Source organism: Sinocyclocheilus rhinocerous, unplaced genomic scaffold (assembly GCF_001515625.1).
Source record: "Sinocyclocheilus rhinocerous isolate Xijiao unplaced genomic scaffold, SAMN03320098_v1.1 scaffold877, whole genome shotgun sequence".
Taxonomy (NCBI): Eukaryota; Metazoa; Chordata; class Actinopteri; order Cypriniformes; family Cyprinidae; genus Sinocyclocheilus; species Sinocyclocheilus rhinocerous.
This window is the reverse complement of record NW_015662177.1, coordinates 364873-384934: the sequence shown is the minus strand read 5'-3', so window position 1 is coordinate 384934 and position 20062 is coordinate 364873. Positions and strand designations below refer to the sequence as shown.

Here is a 20062-nt window from a genome sequence, read left to right as displayed (position 1 = left end):
GTGAATAATAAAAAAAAGATTATAATACTTTCCACGATCACATTAAGTTTTCACAGAGCAGCATAATAGACTATTTTATTACCTTTAGTATTACAGCAAGCAAACTGAGTCTGCTGGCAATTTAAGGAGTCAACACTACAAATGGTTGAAGGAGATGCATGCTTGGCATACTGAATTAGACGCACAGATTTTGAAGCTGTTCCCTGACAGATCCTGACAGCATATTATTGTACATATTTAGGCTGTTGTGACAGACAAGCTGGAAAAGTCAGACAGACCGGAACAAACTTTAGACACAAACATAGTCTCTATGACATAAGTGTGAATGTGAGGCTGTGGAAGAAGTGCACTGAAATACTTGCTTCTGCAACACAGTTTAATAAAACCTATTGCTTTACCTTTATTTAGTTTTCAACAAAAAAAATCCTTAAATTAAACATAAATAAATTAATATTATATTAAATATTATATAAAGAAATAGCATATTAAACATTAAATAAATTATTACATTTATTATTAAAATTAAATGATACAATTAAAATGATTACAATTAAATGATTTATTTTTGTAGAAATCCTATAGGAGGACAAATATTTATTTTTGTTGTTTTGTATGACATGTCATTGAACACATAAATAAGAATGATAAATGGAACTCTTTTTCCAGACCCTTTTGTTTCTATACAATCTTATCTTTTCTCTACCAACCCATCTGCTGTTTTGCTTTCATCACTTACCTCTGTGAACTTCATTACCTACTTTGAGAAGAAAGTAGCAGCTATCAGCATCTCATTCTCACAAACCATTGCCCAATTTCACCACCAATTTGCTGCTGACCTCATTTGAGACCGTCCCAGATGAGGAAAAAACTCACTATTTACAAATGAACACCTGCCTCTCAATCTCATTCCCTTCCTTCTCCTTTAAGAGCTCTATTTTCATGAAGCTATTGCGTCATTCAGATCCACAGCTGAGCACATGACTGTTAAACCCCACAAATAGTCCACCAGGTTGCTTCAACAGCAAAATACTACATCGATGAGAATAACGTTTCACACAGAATGTGTTTTTGCGCTAAACATGCTGCTTTTAATTGTGCTTTTAGACTTTAGACATGCATCTTTTACCACTGCATCATATTTCTGGGCTTTTTCAGTGTAATGTGCACAAGCAATTGAGCGTCACATTTCAAGACACTGTAAAGTTAAAAGGAGTTGTTTAAAAAAGTTTTAAAACGCTTTTAAAATGTTTCTCGAGACGTTCTTTTCCTCAGAGCTCTGTGCGTCGTGTTCTCTGTAAATGACCGCAGGTGTGTTTAACAACAGCTTGACATGGTAATTCAGTCTATGGTGAGGCAGAAATTTGGCTAATATTTGAATCTTGGTTTTCCTTGGTGTTAATCTAGTCACTAATTAAAGGGGTCATATGATGCGATTTAAATTTTTCCTTTATCTTTGGAATGTTACAAGCTCTTGGTGCATAAAGAAGATCTGTAAATTTGCAAAGACTAAAGTCTCAAATCCAAAGAGATATTCTTTATAAAAGTTAAGAGTCAACCACGCCTACCTAAAACATGTCTACGTCACGACGTGGGAAGATTTGCATAACGTGGCCCAAATGTTCACGCAAAGAAAGAAAGCATAACTTTTATTCTCGCTGTAGTATTGTTGACGCTGCAGCCATGTCGTGAAGACGCTGTGTGCTTCGTTGTGAAAGCGAAACTACTTTGTTTGGTCTTCCAAAAGAGGACGATATCTGCTTCGTCATGCCTAGAGCTGATCCGTGCTGGTCGCTGATGAAATACATCAACTTTGCGCTGTGGATTGCAGGCTCGGCTTTCACCGTGGACAAAGCGGAGTCCAGCCCGGGGTCGTCACATGTGGTTGCCGCAAGCCCGCCGGACGCTCCTTCGTCGAATCTGCCGGCAGCGCCGTTCTCAAGCCCGCCAGCCATTCCTCAATCAAGCCCGCCGACCTCCGCTGTTTCGTTGTGAAAGCGAAACTACTTTGTTTGGCCTTCCAAAAGAGAGCACAACTGACGCGTTTCAGAAAGGCGGGGCATAGAGGAGAAACAATAATGTACAGTATGTGGAAAATAATGTGGTTTTTGAACCTTAAACCGCATAAACACATTTCATTACAACAAATACACAAAATAATGTTCTTTTTAGCAACATCATATGACCCCTTTAACACCATATTTCTCTTTAGAAAATTTTTAAATTTAAAAAGGAAAATGAAAAAAAAGCTGAAAATTTACTTTACATCACTTGCTCACCAATGGATCCTCTGCAGTGAATGGGTGCCGTCAGAATGAGCTGATAAAAACATCACAATAATCCACACCACTCCAATCTATCAATTATCATCTTGTGAAGCATAAAGCTACATGTTTATTATAAACAAATTCTTCAAGGCTTTTTAACTTCAGACTATCACTTCCAGCTAAAATATAAGTCCTCTATCCATAATATTGCTTTCTCCAGTGAAAAAGTTGTCTTATCTGAATAAGGAGAGAAATATGCACAGATCAAGCACAGTAGTGAAAACAGCCCAAAACGTTTCTAAACAATGTGTGAATTTATGCAACAGGGTATGAACTTTTTCACTGGAGGAAGCATATGGACTATGGACTATGGAAGCAACGGTTTAAAATTAAAATGTCTTAATGATGGATTTATTTATTATAAACACACAGCTTTTCAGTTTACAAGAAATAAATTGATGGACTAGAGTCGTGTGGATTACTGTGATGTTTTTATCAGCAGTTTGGACTCTCATTCTGACGGCACCCATTCACTGCAGAGGATCCATTGGAGAGCAATGTAATGCTAAATTTCTCCAAATCTGTTCTGTTGAAGAAACAAACTCATCTACATCTTGGATGGTCTGAGGATGAATACATTTTCAACAAATTTTCTTTTTTGAGTGAGCTATTCATCACTAGCAAATGTCATTTCACAGCCCATTTTTCATCCAAAATGAGTACAGTATTTCCAGGTGAATCAGGGTATTCAACAAAAAAATAAAAATAAAAATGAAGGGCGGGACATCATATTATTAATTGGGAATTGATTAGATAGTTGATTAGAGGGAGTGAAAAAAGAAAGGGATTCATGATGTTAACTGAATAGGAAAATTATTTTAGTGGCAGAAAAATGAACCACATGTTCGCCTATGAGTCCTGAATATGATCAGTTTCGATTTCATGTTAACTAATAAACATAAGCATAAAACACAATATTCTCATCAAAACATGCCTGCAGCCAGAGGATAATATTGTTATGGGTGTGGCTCCCTGAATTATTTTTAGCTTTCATGTATTTGGTTCCTCCCATTCTTACTTTCATCTTTGTATTCCTTATTCAACCTCATTATGCCACTTCCTGTGTATCAAGTAATCAAGAACAAGAATGTCAGTCCTGTAGAAGAGCCAAGGGTCACATGATGCAGTTGTGCGAGGACTCGACATGCAGAGAGGGAATAATGTGAGTGTGGCGAGATCTACCAAGTAACCGCTATGCGGCCCGGCACGTCAGTTCCTTGGGCTATCTGGGTGACCTATTTCCTCCTAAACTCGTGGAATTTAAAAGTGCAACATAGAGGAAAGCCACTAAACAACCCATATAGCGATTAGTAATGTACATTGAAGGTGACAGCCTCAAAGAAACCTCATATAAGTAAATACTTGTATATGATGTATGAATCATAAAAATGTTCTTCTGGTTACTTTAGGTTTAGAATTAGGGCCCGATTTCAGTGGTACTGTAAAGTTGGTATCTTTGGCTTACGTTGTAATACAATGCTTATGAGTGAAGGGCAAAATGGATATTAAAAAACAAGATGATCAGATGTGATGCTCCTATAACATGCCTTTAAGACTTCAAAATGCAAAACTAAGCCCCATCTCCTCCTCTTTGAAAAAAACGATCCTTATGCTGTGCCATAAATAAAGCATGCTTGCCTAAACATGTTCTAAAGGAATAGTTTATCCAAAGATGAAAATTCTGTCATCATCAATCTTGCCAAATCTTGAAAAAGAAATGAATGACCAGGTCTGAAAAAAAAAAAAAAACAAGCCTTAAGTAAGTGACTTGCTTTATCAAATTAATCAAAAATGGATCTTGCAGTACTGGTCATCATTTACTCACCCTCACAGCTCTCAATTTTCATTCGTGTTTGCATATATTTAATCATGATGCGTCAAGATATACATTGCAGAAGGTTTAATAACATTCACAAGATGCAACAACATTTGATGGCATTGACGTCAAATGTGGGTGATGTGGAGTGCAAATGAGATCAGAAATCTATAGATTTAGGCATAATGGCTCTCATTCATTAATAATTTAATGGATTATTTCTCATTTATATGCACAGAAGAAATTTAAGTTTTAATGTCATTAGATTTCGGAGAATTCAGAGGGTCATGCAGAGGAACAGCCGCAGCTCAGGGTATAACACCTCACTGTATGATGAAGTTTATTGAAGATGAAATATTTCTGTATAAAATTTTATCTTATCACATTTAGGCCACTCAGAGTATGTGATTTTTGCACGTGTCTTCTTCATTGTCCCTACTTTTTTTGTGTGTGTGGAAATTTAGAAAAAAAAATTGGTACTAAAGTTATGGATGAATCATATTTTGTTCTCGAAAATGTTTGTATGCTGACTTCATACACAAATTTATGCATATACATAATGCATGGTTAGTGAATGAGATCTATTGTTTTCAATTTCAGGCTGTTCAACACACCAAGCTATTGTATAGAGGTGCCAATTTTTGACTGTTTTTGGAAGTCAGTGGTCGCAGTCCCTTTCATATTCACTGTATGGAAGAAAGCAGCTTGGACATCCTGCAAAATTCTGGATTCCTGTTCCAGGGAAGCAATAAATCGACACAGATGTGAAGCCACACCATTTTTTTTAACTTAAAAAAGAAACATTTATACACAATTTTGGTGACAAATTCTAGGAAGAACCTCTAGGAACCCTTTAAAAAAAGAGCAGTAAATGGAACCCATAAATTCCTGCAACTCTAAAGACTGTCAATGGTTCCTCATATAATCCATAAAGGTGCATAGGGGTTCTCCAGAGGGTTCCACCATCTGCCCCAAATGGTGCCTCAAGTATCTTCATTTTTACAGTGTTGGGTGTACTTTCCCTTTCAATCCTATAATATGTCTTAAAACACGTCATATTAACTACTATAGAAACACACATTATATTAAGTCTGTAAGTAATTCTGTATCTACTTTGCATGTATATGAAGTTTTGGTATCGTCCATGTAGGTGAACAGAGTTGAGTGGCGCGCGCTTGAGCAGCTCTTGAATCCCACGCATCTGCTCCACATGCTGCATCCACTCCGCATTTTCCATCAGTCTCAGCCGAGGCGCTATCCAGCATCATGTGGACAGAACGATTTAACAGGGCACAATAACTGCAGAAAACAGTGTGGATGGCACAAGATGCGGGATGCTCGTGGATCAACGATCAACGTCACATAACAGCAGGATATGAAATAGCGTTTATAATGAAAACTGCGCTTGATGTGGATGAATCCGGCTGGAGATGATGTTGCGTCTGCGGAGTCTCGTGGATGAAGTGGATGGATCTCACATACTTCTGCTTAGCCAGGGCAAACACACCCGTTAAGTCTGACCGTTAACATCTTCTGACATTATTTCCAGCCAAGGACAGCTGTGTTTGTCACTGAAGACTTCTTAGATTTGACAGACAGATGTCTTATGATTATTGACTGCAGTTTGGGACCCTTTGCTGTGAGTCTTTGAAGTATGCAAATAAATTTCCCATGTGGAGTTTATTCATAAGAACATATGAACACGGATGAAAGCGCACGGGAGGACTCTATGTTCAAGTGCAGGATGCATTTTACCAATCCAAAATGGTAAGTGGTTATGGTAAATGTTTAAATAAACTAGCCTAGGTCAGCCAAATGACACGCATCACAAATACGCAGTCTGATTCAAGTTGTCAGTGACATTTGCTGGTGGTCAGTTGGTTATGTTGGAGATTCATACAATGTATGTCTGATTTCCAGAAGCCTGTTGTGTCTCAAAACCTAGTGAGCTGCCTACCTTGAACATAGGCTATTTTTGGGTGATACGAAAAGGCGCCTTACAGGCGGCATAAAAGCATTTTTGACAGAAAAATATAGCAGAAATAATTTTAGGAAATAAAATGTGAAATTATGAATATAGAAACATCAAATGAAGCAGAGAATTATAAATGAAAAATATGACAGTTTAATGTAGGCTACGATCCGTCGGTCACTATCATCCTCAAAGGGTTTATTTTGTGACAGTGTACTGTACATTTTCCAGCTTACTACAATGCTACTTAGTAAATAAATACATGGGCAATGGAAATATTGATTTTAGTTCAATTTCTTTGTTATTTGTAGATTAAGATCAGCTAAGAAAAATGATGAATTTATCAAAAAATACAGAATAATATTATTAAATTATTAATTAAATATGAATATATTATATAAATATGAATATATTCAATATATTCGCTATTAAAATATGAATGTATATATTATATAGCCTATAAAGAGTAGCTAGTCATCAGTGTTGGGGGTAACGCATTACAAGTAATGCGAGTTACGTAATCAGATTTGGTGTGAAAGGGCTTTTATATTTGCTATAAATAGAACTTCTTATATTAAAAACAATCAAGCCCTGCTCATATTTAAAAAGTAACGCGAAAGTAACGCAAAAGTAACGTGACGCATTACTTTCCATTAATAGTAACTAAGTAACATAATTGGTTACTTTTTTATGGAGTAACGCAATATTGTAATGCATTACTTTTAAAAGTAACTTTCCCCAACACTGCTAGTCATTCCGAACTTAACTTCAAGTCTCTCTCTTCGATCTTCTCGTGTCTCTTACCGGTTCGTGGTTCTGGAAACTCTTGAGCATCTAGTCATGTATCAAAAGTTGTATGTTTACTGTAAAAGTAATACTGAAGTCTTTACATGTCATAAGATAAAGCCTATTAATTATTCTAATTTGCGCTTGTATGACCAGAGAGAGAGAGAGAGAGAGCGAGAGAGACGGCGGAGTGTTACGAAGCACACGAAAGTACGGTAGTACCGGCATATATGATATGATATTTTGCAATTGTTTTACAGCGTTAATTTACATTTATTTCGTTGCTAAATGGTGCGATTGGCCAATCAGAATCAAGTATTCCAGGGAGTGTAATGAAAATAATTAAATACTTTTTCACTATAACAGCAAATTATCCTAAGATTTTGCATTTCATTTACACATAAAAGCTAATCCTAAATCATCTTATAGGAAGCCTTTTTTGTTGTTGTGAAAGCGTACCTAATACCAAAAAATGGTATCTAGATGTGGGCAGTGTGAGTGTTTTGACATTTGGAGCTGTCACCTCATGGTAGACCTGGGTCATATCGTCTTCCTAGTCCCCTCTGTCTCATGTTGATTCTGTCTTTATTACTGTGTCTATCAATAAAATAGACAACCTACAGTTTCCATCAGTTCAGTGAACATCACAAGTTAAATTTATTTAATGTTTTTAAGATGCGATTCGCTGGATTCCGAACACCAAAATCTTTCATGGCCTTTGTGATGAGAAGATGGAAAATCTTACTGGTGCTGAATGTGTTTACGGTGGCCGGCTTCATCACTTTTTGGGGCAAGTGCAATTTACGCACAACCAAAGTTGTGGGTCAACAGGCAGCAGCTGCTGATGTGAGAGGACAGACATATCTGAATGGATCTGCTCAGGAGACCAGCATCACTCATGATGTGCTCTTAAAGAGACTGGGATCATTGGAAGATGTGGTGTACAGACAACTGAATGGTAACTTATTATTGCAGCAACCCCACAAAGTAGAAATACTAAAAAAATATGTAAAGAGTGACCATAGTATTATTCACAAAAATGCCCTTTCACAGAACAAAATAGCCATTTAATTGAGTCATTTGTGTTGAATAGGTTTGTCCAAGTCTCTTGGACTCATTGAAGGTTTTGGAGGCCGAGGTAGAGGAGGTCTACCAGCAACACTTATGCCAGAGGAAGAAAAGGAGGCCAAATACCTGAGGGAGAAATATGGCTACAATGCATTTCTGAGTGACACAATCTCTCTGGATAGATCTATTCCAGATTATCGACCCAGCAAGTGAGTGTCACTGGCCTTTTTTATTTTTACCCTGAAAATATCTATACAGAAATCTATAGTTTTTGCTCTTGGTGTAATATGGAACGAGTTAACTGACTAGCAAAAGTAAAGCATAGTTTTGTGTACTTTGTCATATTTGTCATTTATTCACAAAAATTCATTGCAATAGTTTAGCTAGAATGTCTAGAACCATTTTCTTAAGAGGTTTTCCTTACACCAAGATTAAATAGGAGAGGAAAGTGACATTTACTGTTTCTAAGTTCAGTAAACAAGGTTCTATAAATAAGCTTCATATTTGAGGCCCACTAGGCTCTGTAATTGTTACATGGAAAATGTGCAAATAAAGCAAGAAGTGGCTTTCCTTCTGTTAGGTAGTAAAAGGTTTCACACCCTTGAGTAGCAAAAATTCTAGGCGGTGGTTTGTTTCAAAGCTATAAGATGTTCTGTGTGTATCCACGTATGTGTGTTTTTATAGATGCAAAAAGGCCTTTTATTCCCGTGACCTGCCACAGATCTCCATCATCTTCATCTTTGTAAATGAGGCATTGTCTGTCATCCTGCGTTCAGTCCATTCAGCTGTCAACCACACACCAGCTCATCTCCTAAAGGAAATCATCTTGGTGGATGACAACAGCGATGACGGTGAGAAACAAGAGAATTTTGTCTCTAAATTACATGGTACAAAATCATATTTAGATATGCATTAAACTTATAAATATGATCTTTCCTAGTGGACTTGAACATACCATTAGATGGGTGGGTTCTTTTGCCTTGGACCAGTAAGAAACCACTAAATACTCATCCCAAACCCCCAGCAACCGCATACCAATGCACTAAACCCCACTCAGAACACCTTAGAAACCACAGAGCAAATATAAAATGCAAAAATCTAGTTTTATAAACCATTCTGGCCGGGTTTAATCCATTGTGTTGTATTTGAGCGGGAGTGTCAACACTGATAACCTGGAGTAGTTTGCCAAGCATTCTTTGCTCACGTTGCGCATGGCCATGCTTGTCTATTGTATCAAAGGGTGTGCTCAGGCCTTCCCAGAGAGACACTTCAATTTCCATCACATTGTTCGCATGAGCCAGTGGCGGAGGGCCAACCGTCCATCAGCGCAGGGGGAAAAGCCTGCATTTGCTAAAATGAGGGGGCAGGCGAGCAGCACACCCATTTCTATCCTCATAATGTCAATGATTCACGGTTTGTCACTTGGAATGCAGATGACAGTGTTTAACATGGGGATAGGGAACACTTTCCAAGAACGTGTTTTCCAGGGGGATGGTGTAGATCCCCGTAGCACACATCAAAGGCACGGAACAGTTTTGGCGTAGGAGACACATTCCCTCTGGTCTGGTTTAAACAGAGCGACGAGCACTCATGCACCATAAAATGAGATTTCCCCCTCTTTACCGTTTATGTGTGTATGTGTTTATGCATGACAGTACAACTGAAAGGGCCACTGGAGGAGTATGTCAACAAGCGCTACCCGGGTCTTATCAAAATAGTGCGCAATCAGAAGAGAGAGGGCCTCATCCGTGCCCGCATCGAGGGTTGGAAAGTGGCCACTGGGGAGGTGACTGGCTTCTTTGATGCCCATGTTGAGTTCACGCCTGCATGGTGAGAATCTAGCACTTGCTACACTACGCTGCTGGTTTTATAGATGGTCGCACTCAAACCTCGACTCCTCAGGCCTTGTTTACACCTGGTATTAACATCCGTCTTGGGTGATCTAAACTGAACTGTTCAGCCGAGACAGATAGCTGTTTACAACCAGTAGTAACTCTCAGATATGTCTCTTGTGACTCTTGTGATTGGATTTCAATTGGAGGGTCTCTAAATATGTGATTTCATGCATTAATCACTACGTCAATTGTAAAGTGTGTTTATAAAGTCAAAATAAGAAAGAAAAATCGGGGTTTATCTCAAATATATTTACTAATGAATTTTAATCCAAAATCTAAAACTTTTTTTTCACATATTGGAAAAGTATAAAACCTAACCAGCCTAATATGGTTTACTGGTCTTAACTGGATTAAACTGGTTTTAGCTGGTTTAAGATGGTCTCACATCCTGCCAGGATGGTCTAGCTAAATTTCCAGCCTTACAAAACCGGTGTTTAGCTGGTTTACAACCATCTGAAAATGATTCAGACTTATCTAAAACAGGTTTGAGAATAGCTAAGACTAACATCTTAAAACCATCCCATATTAGGCTGGTTAAGATGTTTTTCAGGGCTCGACAATAAGGACTGCCCAACGGCCCGGGGCCAGTGTGAAAGATGTTCAGGACAGTTGACAGATTTGTCACTGGCCCGATCGGGCCACTGCACACAAGGAGCCACGTCTCAGGCAATGTGCGAGCCTCGTATTGCGTTTCTTTCCACGTCTTCTTGCGCTTGAACAGACAAATACATACAAACGGATGTTAAAATACCCATCTTAGAGATGTATCCTCGAAAACAGTTGATTATGTCTTAACTGAACTTATATAATTGAGAAAGAAATCGGATTTGTATCATTATATTGGATCCATGCATTGTCTCTTAAAGTGACCGCACCTAATTTACCAGCTGCTGTCATTGTCCTTATTGTTAATCCAGAAAAAAAGAGAGAGAGAGAAGGCGGTGCACACTGGACGAGAAGCGCAGCGCCGCGTCGTGCCACATCTTTAGAATTCGAACATATTGTTTTCTATGAGTGTATGCATCCGGCGGCGCCCAGCTTCGTCATGTTGTACTTGTTTTACGAATTGTTCTAGACGCGGCGCAGCGCTGCGCTTCACGTCCGGTGTGCGACCGCCTAGAGAAATTCAATCACTGCCCTTGACTAAATAACTTTTGCACAAGGATTAATCTATACTTAATTTATATTCTGAAGAATATGCGATGTTATTTTATATTTGATTATTAATTTCTGTACCTGAACACATACAAACCTAAAACCCTAAAGCACCTAAAGCAGTTATCTTTGTTCTATTTTTTTATTTGTGCTGTTTCTTGTAATTTGTTCATTATTCTTATTTACCGACTGTTACATGTCTTTAATAATGTTTGAAATTGAAATTGGAATCGAGAATTGTAAAATTTAACTGGTATTGTGGTATCATATAAGCCCATTTATTAGAATACAAGATAACATGGGTCAAAAACAATGATAACAACCACAATCAAATTTTTTTGTGGCAGGGCAAGAAAAGATAGGAACCGGTTTTTTTTCTTTTCTTTTTTTTTCACATGCGTTTTTGGCCCTGATGTTGACACCAGGTATTGAGATGCATTTTCAGCCGAGGTGCATTATTGTGTACACCTGTGCTGTGTTCGTAATCGCCCCCTATGACCTCATCCACTATTCCCTACATTAGTCCACTAATATAGTCTAGTTGAAGGAGTGACTGAAAACAAGTGAGTGAATTTGTACACTGAGTGCACCGGAAGGGCGGCTGCTTTTGCATAGTTTGTGCTTGACGTTTTAATAAAGATTTGAAACTTAGCAAACTGACAGCTCCAGAATTAATAAAAAGATTTATCTTGAACACTTTCATGGAAACTAGCATGTATACACTTTAATTAAATATTTAAAAATCAATTAAAAAGAAATGTATACCTGTATGATATTACGCTGTACCCATATTGGACAAGCGGTTTGGAAAATAGATGAATGGATGATTCAGCTGCAGGTGCCATCTTCTGGCAAGATGCGGGAATTCATTCAGCATGACCCTCACAGTGCTTTAAGGTTATTCTCTAGCTGTTGAGTGTACATCGGTTGTACACTCGTTATTGCGGTGCATAACATCCACTATGGTTTCGGACTCCACTACAAATGGCTGTCCCCTCAAATAGTGCCCTATTTAAGGGTATGGAGGCGATTTCAGACACAGCCCTGATCTTAACATGCGCTTTAAGTGTGTCTTCTGTGACTACTTGAAGACTACATCATGTGTGCCCAATCCTGTTCCTGGAGATCTGCCTACCTGCAGACTTCAGTTCCAGCCTTGCTCCAACACACCTGCCTGTAATTGTCAAGTGCTCCTGAAGATCTTAATTAGCTGCTTCAGTTGTGTTTAATCAGGGTTGGAGCTGAACTTTGAAGGATGGCAGATCTCCAGGAACAGGATTGGGCACCCCAGCTCTACATCATTATCGTGGATGCACTGAATGCAACACACAAATACAATTTAACTCATTGGAGCCATTCCGCTACTTACGAGAAAGCGAATGGAAAGGATATGAATGGTAATGCAATTGTAATCCATGTGTTTTTGCATAGCATAGTGAAGTTGGAATCAATTTTTTGGGGTGTTTCTCAAAACAAGCCCAAATCGAGTCTTTTGTGGCTGTTCGAATGCATTCGACCACATGAACGTCTACACTACGAAAACAACCCTTGTGGACCCTGTTCACAGCTGCATTTAGTGTTGTGTTCTCATGTGCAAACCAAACAGATATGAATACCATGTGTAAACAGTTTCAGTTCATGTTTCCTCTGTAGGTCCATCTAATTGGCTGATGTGAGGTGAGAAACTAGCCAACACATTCACAAGCCAGGATTAGATTTAGCTCCACAGCAGAGCTGAAGAAGTGTTATTAGCACTGTGCAATACAGCTTTGCTTATAATGATCTACCCTCTACATCCCCTTGTCAGGGCTGAGCCAGTTCTGTCTAGAATCAAGGAGAACCACAAGAGGATCATACTGCCCTCCATAGATAACATTAAAGATGAGACGTTTGAGCTGGAACGCTATGAAAACTCAGGCCACGGCTATAACTGGGAGCTCTGGTGTATGTATATCAGCCCACCGAAACAGTGGTGGGATGAAGGAGACACTTCTGCACCTATCAGGTAGGATCCTACTGAACTTTCATTTACTTTGGGTTAGTAATTAATCTTGGGTAGCCAAGATTTCACACTCTACATGTGAACTTTAACATAAGCCACAAATATTTACATATTTACAAAGTTAATAACATTGATTGGACAAGTACAGCACACAAAGAGACCCTCTTTATAGCAGGACTTGATTGTCACATTATATATCTGCTCTGGTTGTCTTAAATCGTCTGAAACATACTAAAAAGAATAGGAGGGAAATACACAGGAGTATTTTTAAGTGTTTCACTCAAAGGCTGAAGCTAAACAGAGCTCACTGAAAGTTTATGCAACTGTACAAAGTATATTCATATTTAATGACGTTGGCATTGTTTGGTTTGTGATTGGTTTCGTGTTGCTAAACAACTCGCCATAATATTCAAAGCACAGCATTGTTTCACTCTGTGTACCTTTGGCACTGCTGTTCAACACTGCACTATAACATAATCCACGGTTATGAAAGAAAAACTGAGAAAACACTCAAATTTAAATCTATGAAATGTTTAAATGTTGCTTAATGCAAAGTGGTCTTAATATAGTGTAAACAGTGCTTAGAATGTTCTCTCAAGCACAGACTTTCCAAAAGGGACTCACAATAAAGAATTTATGTGGAAAAATAAATGTACATATACCATATCAACCAAAAATCTATTTTTAGTAAAACAAAATGTAAAGTAATAAATAAAATAATAACTACATGTGTGTGTGTGTGTAATACAATTTCAATATAAAAAAACATACATAAAATAAAAAAATAAAATGCATTTAGTTAGTTAAAAGATATATTTTACACTGCCACTACTTTCAATATATTACTAGATTATTTTCAGTTATTTATACTTATTTTTCCAATATTGACATTCATTATTTCTTCATTAATTATTCAGTATATCACAGAAGAAACAGTACTGAAAATGTAAAATCTGTATTTTAGGACGCCTGCAATGATAGGCTGCTCTTTTGTGGTAAACCGGGAATACTTTGGGGAGTTGGGCCTACTGGACGCAGGGATGGACGTGTATGGAGGCGAAAATATAGAGCTGGGAATCAGGGTTAGTATGCCACCCACATCCCTCCGCTAAAGTAGAGCATTCATAACTGAGCCTCCCTACGCTCAGTGCACAGAACCTTCATTTGAAATGAATTTTAGCTTTTTTTTTTCTTCTAAAATTACGCCAGAACTGAAGTTTGATAGGTGTATGTGTATTTTCAAATCCCAGGTTTGGCTGTGCGGGGGAAGCATGGAAGTTCTGCCTTGTTCCAGAGTGGCCCATATTGCTAGAACAAAAAAGCCCTACCACAGTAACATCGCCTTTCACACTAGACGCAATGCACTTCGGGTGGCAGAAGTGTGGATGGACCAATACAAATCTAATGTCTATTTGGCATGGAACCTACCAATGAAGGTAAGCACTTGATACATTTGCAATGTTATAATAATAATTAGTATACTACTTTGTAAATTCACTTTCTTTGTCCATACAGAACCATGGCATTGACTATGGAGACATATCCCAGAGACTAGCGCTCAGGAAAAGACTCCAGTGCAAAAGCTTTGAGTGGTACCTTGACAATATCTATCCAGAGATGAAGAGATACAACAACACTCTCTTTTATGGAGAGGTGAGTGCCACATGAAATGACTAAAGGTGCGGTCACAGATTCCCCCTCACAGATTTCACAACCGGTTCAAGTTGGTCAGATGGATTCGCCGTGCTGACCAGCAGAAAGCTGCTTGGTTTGAAAGTGACTTCAAAATTTCACTAATGTGACCGGCACATTAACACTGGGTCTCTGATTAACACTCTTGCCACTTAAATAGAAGGTTTTTTTTAGAAGAACATTATTCGGTTAATTATTGTCAAATGGTTAGTTCACCCAAAAATCATTGACTCACCCTCATGTCCTTCCAAACCTGTCTGACTTTCTTCCACGAAACAAAAACAAATCTTGAAAAAGGTCCTGCACGCTAGTGAATAGGGACTAGGGCTGTCAAGCTCCAAAAAGTGACAAAAATCACTGTAAAAGTGTCACATAAGTGGTCGGTATGACTCTTTCCAAGTCTTCTGAAACCAATAGTATAGTGTGAGGAGTCAACCAAATTTAAAGTCATTATTTGGCTAAATTCTTAACAATCATCTTACTGCAGCTCTCAAGTTTTGTATGCGTTTATTCAATAATATTGTCTAGTCATGCAATGATTTCCTTTTAGTGACCATTGTGACACCAAAACCTATGGTGTTAAGAGTCAACAAATTTCAATCTGTTCTTCTTACAAAGCTATTGTATGGCATCAGAAGTCATATGACCCACTTTTGTGAGACTTTTAGGATTCCTTTTTATCATTTTGGGAGCTTAACAGCTCCAGTATTTTACCATTCACTTTGTATTATTTAACCATCACATTGTATTGAAAAGAACACTGTAAACATTCCTCCCAATTTGTATTTCACAGAAGAAGCATTTACATTTATGCATTTATCAGACGCTTTTATCCAAAGCAAAAACAAAAGAGGAACGAAGTCAATCTGTCAAGGAGTCAACAATATTCATAATACACAAAGAAAGTGATGTATTGTGAGGGTGTGTAAATGATGACAGAATTTTTATTTTTGTGCAAAAAAAAAAGCAAAAGCAGGCCAAACTATCAGCTCTTTAACTCTTTTTAATATGTTCTAGATTCGCAATACCAATGTGACCCATCTGTGTTTGGACCAGGGCATAAAGGAAAACCACACAGCAACTCTGCACCCCTGCCATGGCTGGGGCCCTCAGGTAGAGCGGCACTCCTCACAGCTATACATCTCCACAGACCTAACCTCCACTAAACCTCTACTTACTCTGCACACAGGAAATAGGTTACGTCTAGAGGGAGTCTTCTGTTCATCAGTTGCAACTAAGCAATGAAATGACAAGATGACGCAAAATAAGAAAGAAATTATATTTTCTAGTTTTGAATTCAACCTGGAGACCACAACTTCTAGATCTAGTCTCGACCAGTTTACATATCTGCGCTGGAGCTTGACCCAGCTAATAATTATAATAAATTAATAGTCATTATGGAAGTAGCCATTACTGCCAAAAACTATCTGGCAAACATCATCAGCTTAGGGTGCCAAAATGCCCCTAAATGACTCAGTGACCCAGTTACCAAATCACTGAATTAAATACATTCACATTATCCCCTCTGTGGTCTATTTTGTAGCTGGGTCGCTACACTAAGGAGGGTTATCTTTTCCTGGGTCCTCTGGGAAGCACTGGCGAAGATACTCGGTGTGTGGTGGACGATAAAATCAGCAGCTACCCACAGCTCCTGAATTGTGAGAAAGTCTCTAGCGTACCCCAGAAAACTTGGCACTTTGCACAGGTGATTGGATCACTTTTTATATAGAGCATTTTGTAAAAATGATCATTTTGCCTTTGATCACTAAAATTATTTTTTTTATTTTTGTTCCCTGAAGAATGAAGCAATCATCAACCGAGCTACAGGACGCTGTCTCGAGGTAGTGCCGGCTAATGTCTACTTCGGCTATGCTCTGATCCTGCGTTCCTGCACTGGCCAGAAGTGGACCGTCAAGAATTTGATGAAACAGGACTAATGGGAGTGAATCAGTGAACTTAGAAAGTTGGGAAACCTTCATAAACTGTTTAGGAACTTGAAAATGGTTCCAGTTTTGTTGAACTCAAGGGGTGCTGATCATGTTTGCGTTTTTTGGGCTTTTGGTCTTACTACAGTCCACAATACAAAAAAAAATAAATAAAAAGACATTTGAAGCACCACATACAGTAAGTACATCAGATGTCCACCTTCTCAAGAACCTCTAGACAACAGTTCTCTGAGGAACATTGGATCCCATAAGTTCCTGCAAGAACTGTTAAAACCATCAATGGTTCCTCCAGTAATGAAAGGTTTTGAAGCACATAAACTGTATGTTGAAGTTCCTTAGGTTTGCAATATTTGAGGTTCAACCATAAGAGCAACCATGTGACTCAAGTCTTGAGTGCTGAAACCAAAATGACAATTAAACATTGTAGATGATCAACTGCTGTATTGCAAATATTCTATACATCACTGTATGCATAATTTTAGTCAATTCCTAAATTAAATCCATGCAAATTTAGTGCTTATCCTGGAAAACCGGTTCCGGTGTTCATAACGGCTTTATTTAGACTTAATTTTTAGTAATATTGAGTTGCACTATCTGTATTTCTCCTTCCATTCTCTTGTTTTAAGTTCTCACTGTTAGCAGCTATGTAAGAGCAACCATGTGACTCAAGTCTTGAGTGCTGAAACCAAAATGACAATTAAACATTGTAGATGATCAACTGCTGTATTGCAAATATTCTATACATCACTGTATGCATAATTTTAGTCAATTCCTAAATTAAATCCATGCAAATGTAGTGCTTATCCTGGAAAACCGGTTCCGGTGTTCATAACGGCTTTATTTAGACTTAATTTTTAGTAATATCTGTATTTCTTCTTCCATTCTCTTGTTTTAAGTTCTCACTGTTAGCAGCTATGGATCTCAGTGCGTTTTCTGTTTAAATTAGCTCTCTGCTCTGGAAATATGTTATTTATTGCATATTTTTTTCCTACAGTAGCCCTTCACTATAGAATGACATTATGATATGTGTGCAGTTTAACAGTAACTGTGGTAACTGAGCTCTACTGTATCTGCTGTTGAATGGATCCTGTAGTAGTCATACTGTTACTTTGAACCACACTCTAAAGCAACAAGGCCAGCATGATGTAGGCGAAAGGAATATGGGAAAATGATCATCAGGGATTGTCGACCGAGTTATGTAAGGACACGTTACATGAGTCATAAACTGCACATGTAACTACAGTCTCCTCGGATGTTGCACCCATACCGTCTTCCATTTAGACTAGGACTGATTTGAATAAAACAATGAACTGCAACTGTAGTGCTTGGAGTCCTAAATCTAAAAAAGAATTTAAATGCCCTATATAAGTACCTCACTTGTTACTTTACCTTAGGACCTGTCGGCAGCAACAAAGCGGCGTATCTAAAGATCAAAGCAAGTAACTCTCCACAAAAATTTTTAGGTTGTCATTTGAAGATTAGTTGCAAACACTACAATGTTCCTGTGACAGGAGGATGATGGGCTACCAAGAGGCTGATCTGATGTGTCAAAAAGCTCCAGCTGAGCTTTCTCACACAACAATCCTTCCTTCAGCAATGGTAAGGCTGTTCTAACTTAAAAGGACATCAACTGTGCATACTAATCGACCCTCTGAGAACCTCCCACCACTGAGCCAAACCTCCTGCTGTGATGTTTCAGGCTCTGTGTGACTGACAACTCCCAATCATGTGAGCCGCGCCACATGTTTGAGGGCTGTTAAATATTCAGCCGCTGTTTATTATGCATTTACAACTCAAATTGGGGCAAATATTCTGTTTCATCTCTCCATATTAAACAACTCTGGCAGCTGTATAGACAGCTCTGTTGTATAGGCCTATTGGCTTATGGATTTTCTTTGTTGTAGAGGCTTTCACATTTTATAGGAGGCTTGTTTCATTTTATGGAAAGCTGTGTAAGCTGTGAAGCAGTGAGTAATTGTACTGTAGTGGTTCATAGCTCTCGAATACACATCATGACTTTGTAGTTCATAGAACAAGAGTAAATAATTAAAATAGATGATACGCCCCCATAGTTCATCACCATTGATACTGATCATCATGATTCATTACTGGCTCATTAACTTAGTGATTCACCCTCAGAGCTTACAGTCATGGCTGATGTGTGACTGTGAATAAGTGTAGAATGGCATTATATTTAGGCTAAAAACCATTACTTACAGTTTTTCTTTGTGCTCTGCACCTCACCACCCAAAAATGGTTGTACAGTAACTGCAATGGGACTTTGTTTTAAGGCACGGTCACATTAGCGAAATTTCACAGGCAGAGAAGGTCCTTCATCACATGGAGTCACTGTCAAACCAAGTAGATTTATGTTGGTCAATGCCACAAATTTGGGTGAACAACTTGAACAAAGAACAAAATCTGCTAGGGGGACTTTTTTGCCCTCATGCAAAACTCCCGATTATGCGGATACCAAGCAATGTGTCACATTTACTCTTGTACTTTTTACATTTACTTGTTTACATTTACTTCCCCAAATTTCTGCTGCCAAAATCTAGTCAGTTCTATGAAATCTGTTTTCCGACATGGGATAAAATATAAAAAAGGTAGGCTAACTATGACTTTGTCTCACAATTTAAGAAAAAAAAGTCAGAATTGTGAGATATAAAGCGTCTACATATCGCAATTCCAGTGGTGGACAGTAACGAAGTAGTTTTACTTCATTACTGTACTTTTTTCAAGTATCTGTACTTTACTGGAGTAGTTTTATTTTGAGTAACTTTTACTTTTACTTAACTGATTCATTCACGAATTAGAATGATCCGATTGCAGCTGTTCTCGAGTCGACAACTCACTGATTCAAATGAACCGTTTAGAGCGAGTCTCCAGTGAACTGAATTCACAAGTAACAACCGGGAGATCTTGTGAGCGCGTGCGCGACTGATGCTGCGAGAAGTAAGTTACTAATGTCGATTTTAGGATTAATTACTGTAACTGAAAATCATATTTAGGTCAAAACTGTCAGTTTGTTAACTAAATCTGCTGTAAAGTGTGATTAAGCCCACTGAAATGCTTGAATGCAGACACATCAAAATGTTTAGGTCAAAAAAAGGAAACATTAAAATAACACAGATTAAATAAAATAACTCATGCACGTTTATATTCCAAGCTGCTGTAACGTTAACAGTTTTATTAAAATGCTACGCATTTAGCCCTATGTGACGTCTGTTTTTATATTGTTTATCAAAAGAATAAATTTTTATATTGTTTGGATTAACTAGCCGAGTAGACAGATATGAATGTTTATTCATCATAACCATACTGAAAATAAGTAAATATTGTTAGCTGATGCTAACTGTCTATAGCTAACAAGCTTGCTGGTGCTAAGTTGAGGTAATTTTTAGAT

General features: G+C 38.0%; 1 protein-coding gene across 1 annotated transcript; it reads left to right on the top strand.

The window, feature by feature from the left end:
- Window positions 1–5432: 5432 nt before the first annotated feature.
- Window positions 5433–17281, top strand: LOC107727938 (putative polypeptide N-acetylgalactosaminyltransferase-like protein 3). The gene is made up of 12 exons (XM_016537986.1): window positions 5433–5907; window positions 7574–7856; window positions 7992–8175; window positions 8651–8817; window positions 9622–9796; window positions 12824–13021; window positions 13983–14100; window positions 14269–14454; window positions 14534–14671; window positions 15728–15823; window positions 16254–16415; window positions 16510–17281. Exons 1-12 carry the CDS (start codon window positions 5905–5907, stop codon window positions 16645–16647), a joined length of 1848 nt encoding a protein of 615 aa, XP_016393472.1. The 5' UTR covers window positions 5433–5904; the 3' UTR covers window positions 16648–17281.
- Window positions 17282–20062: the final 2781 nt, after the last annotated feature.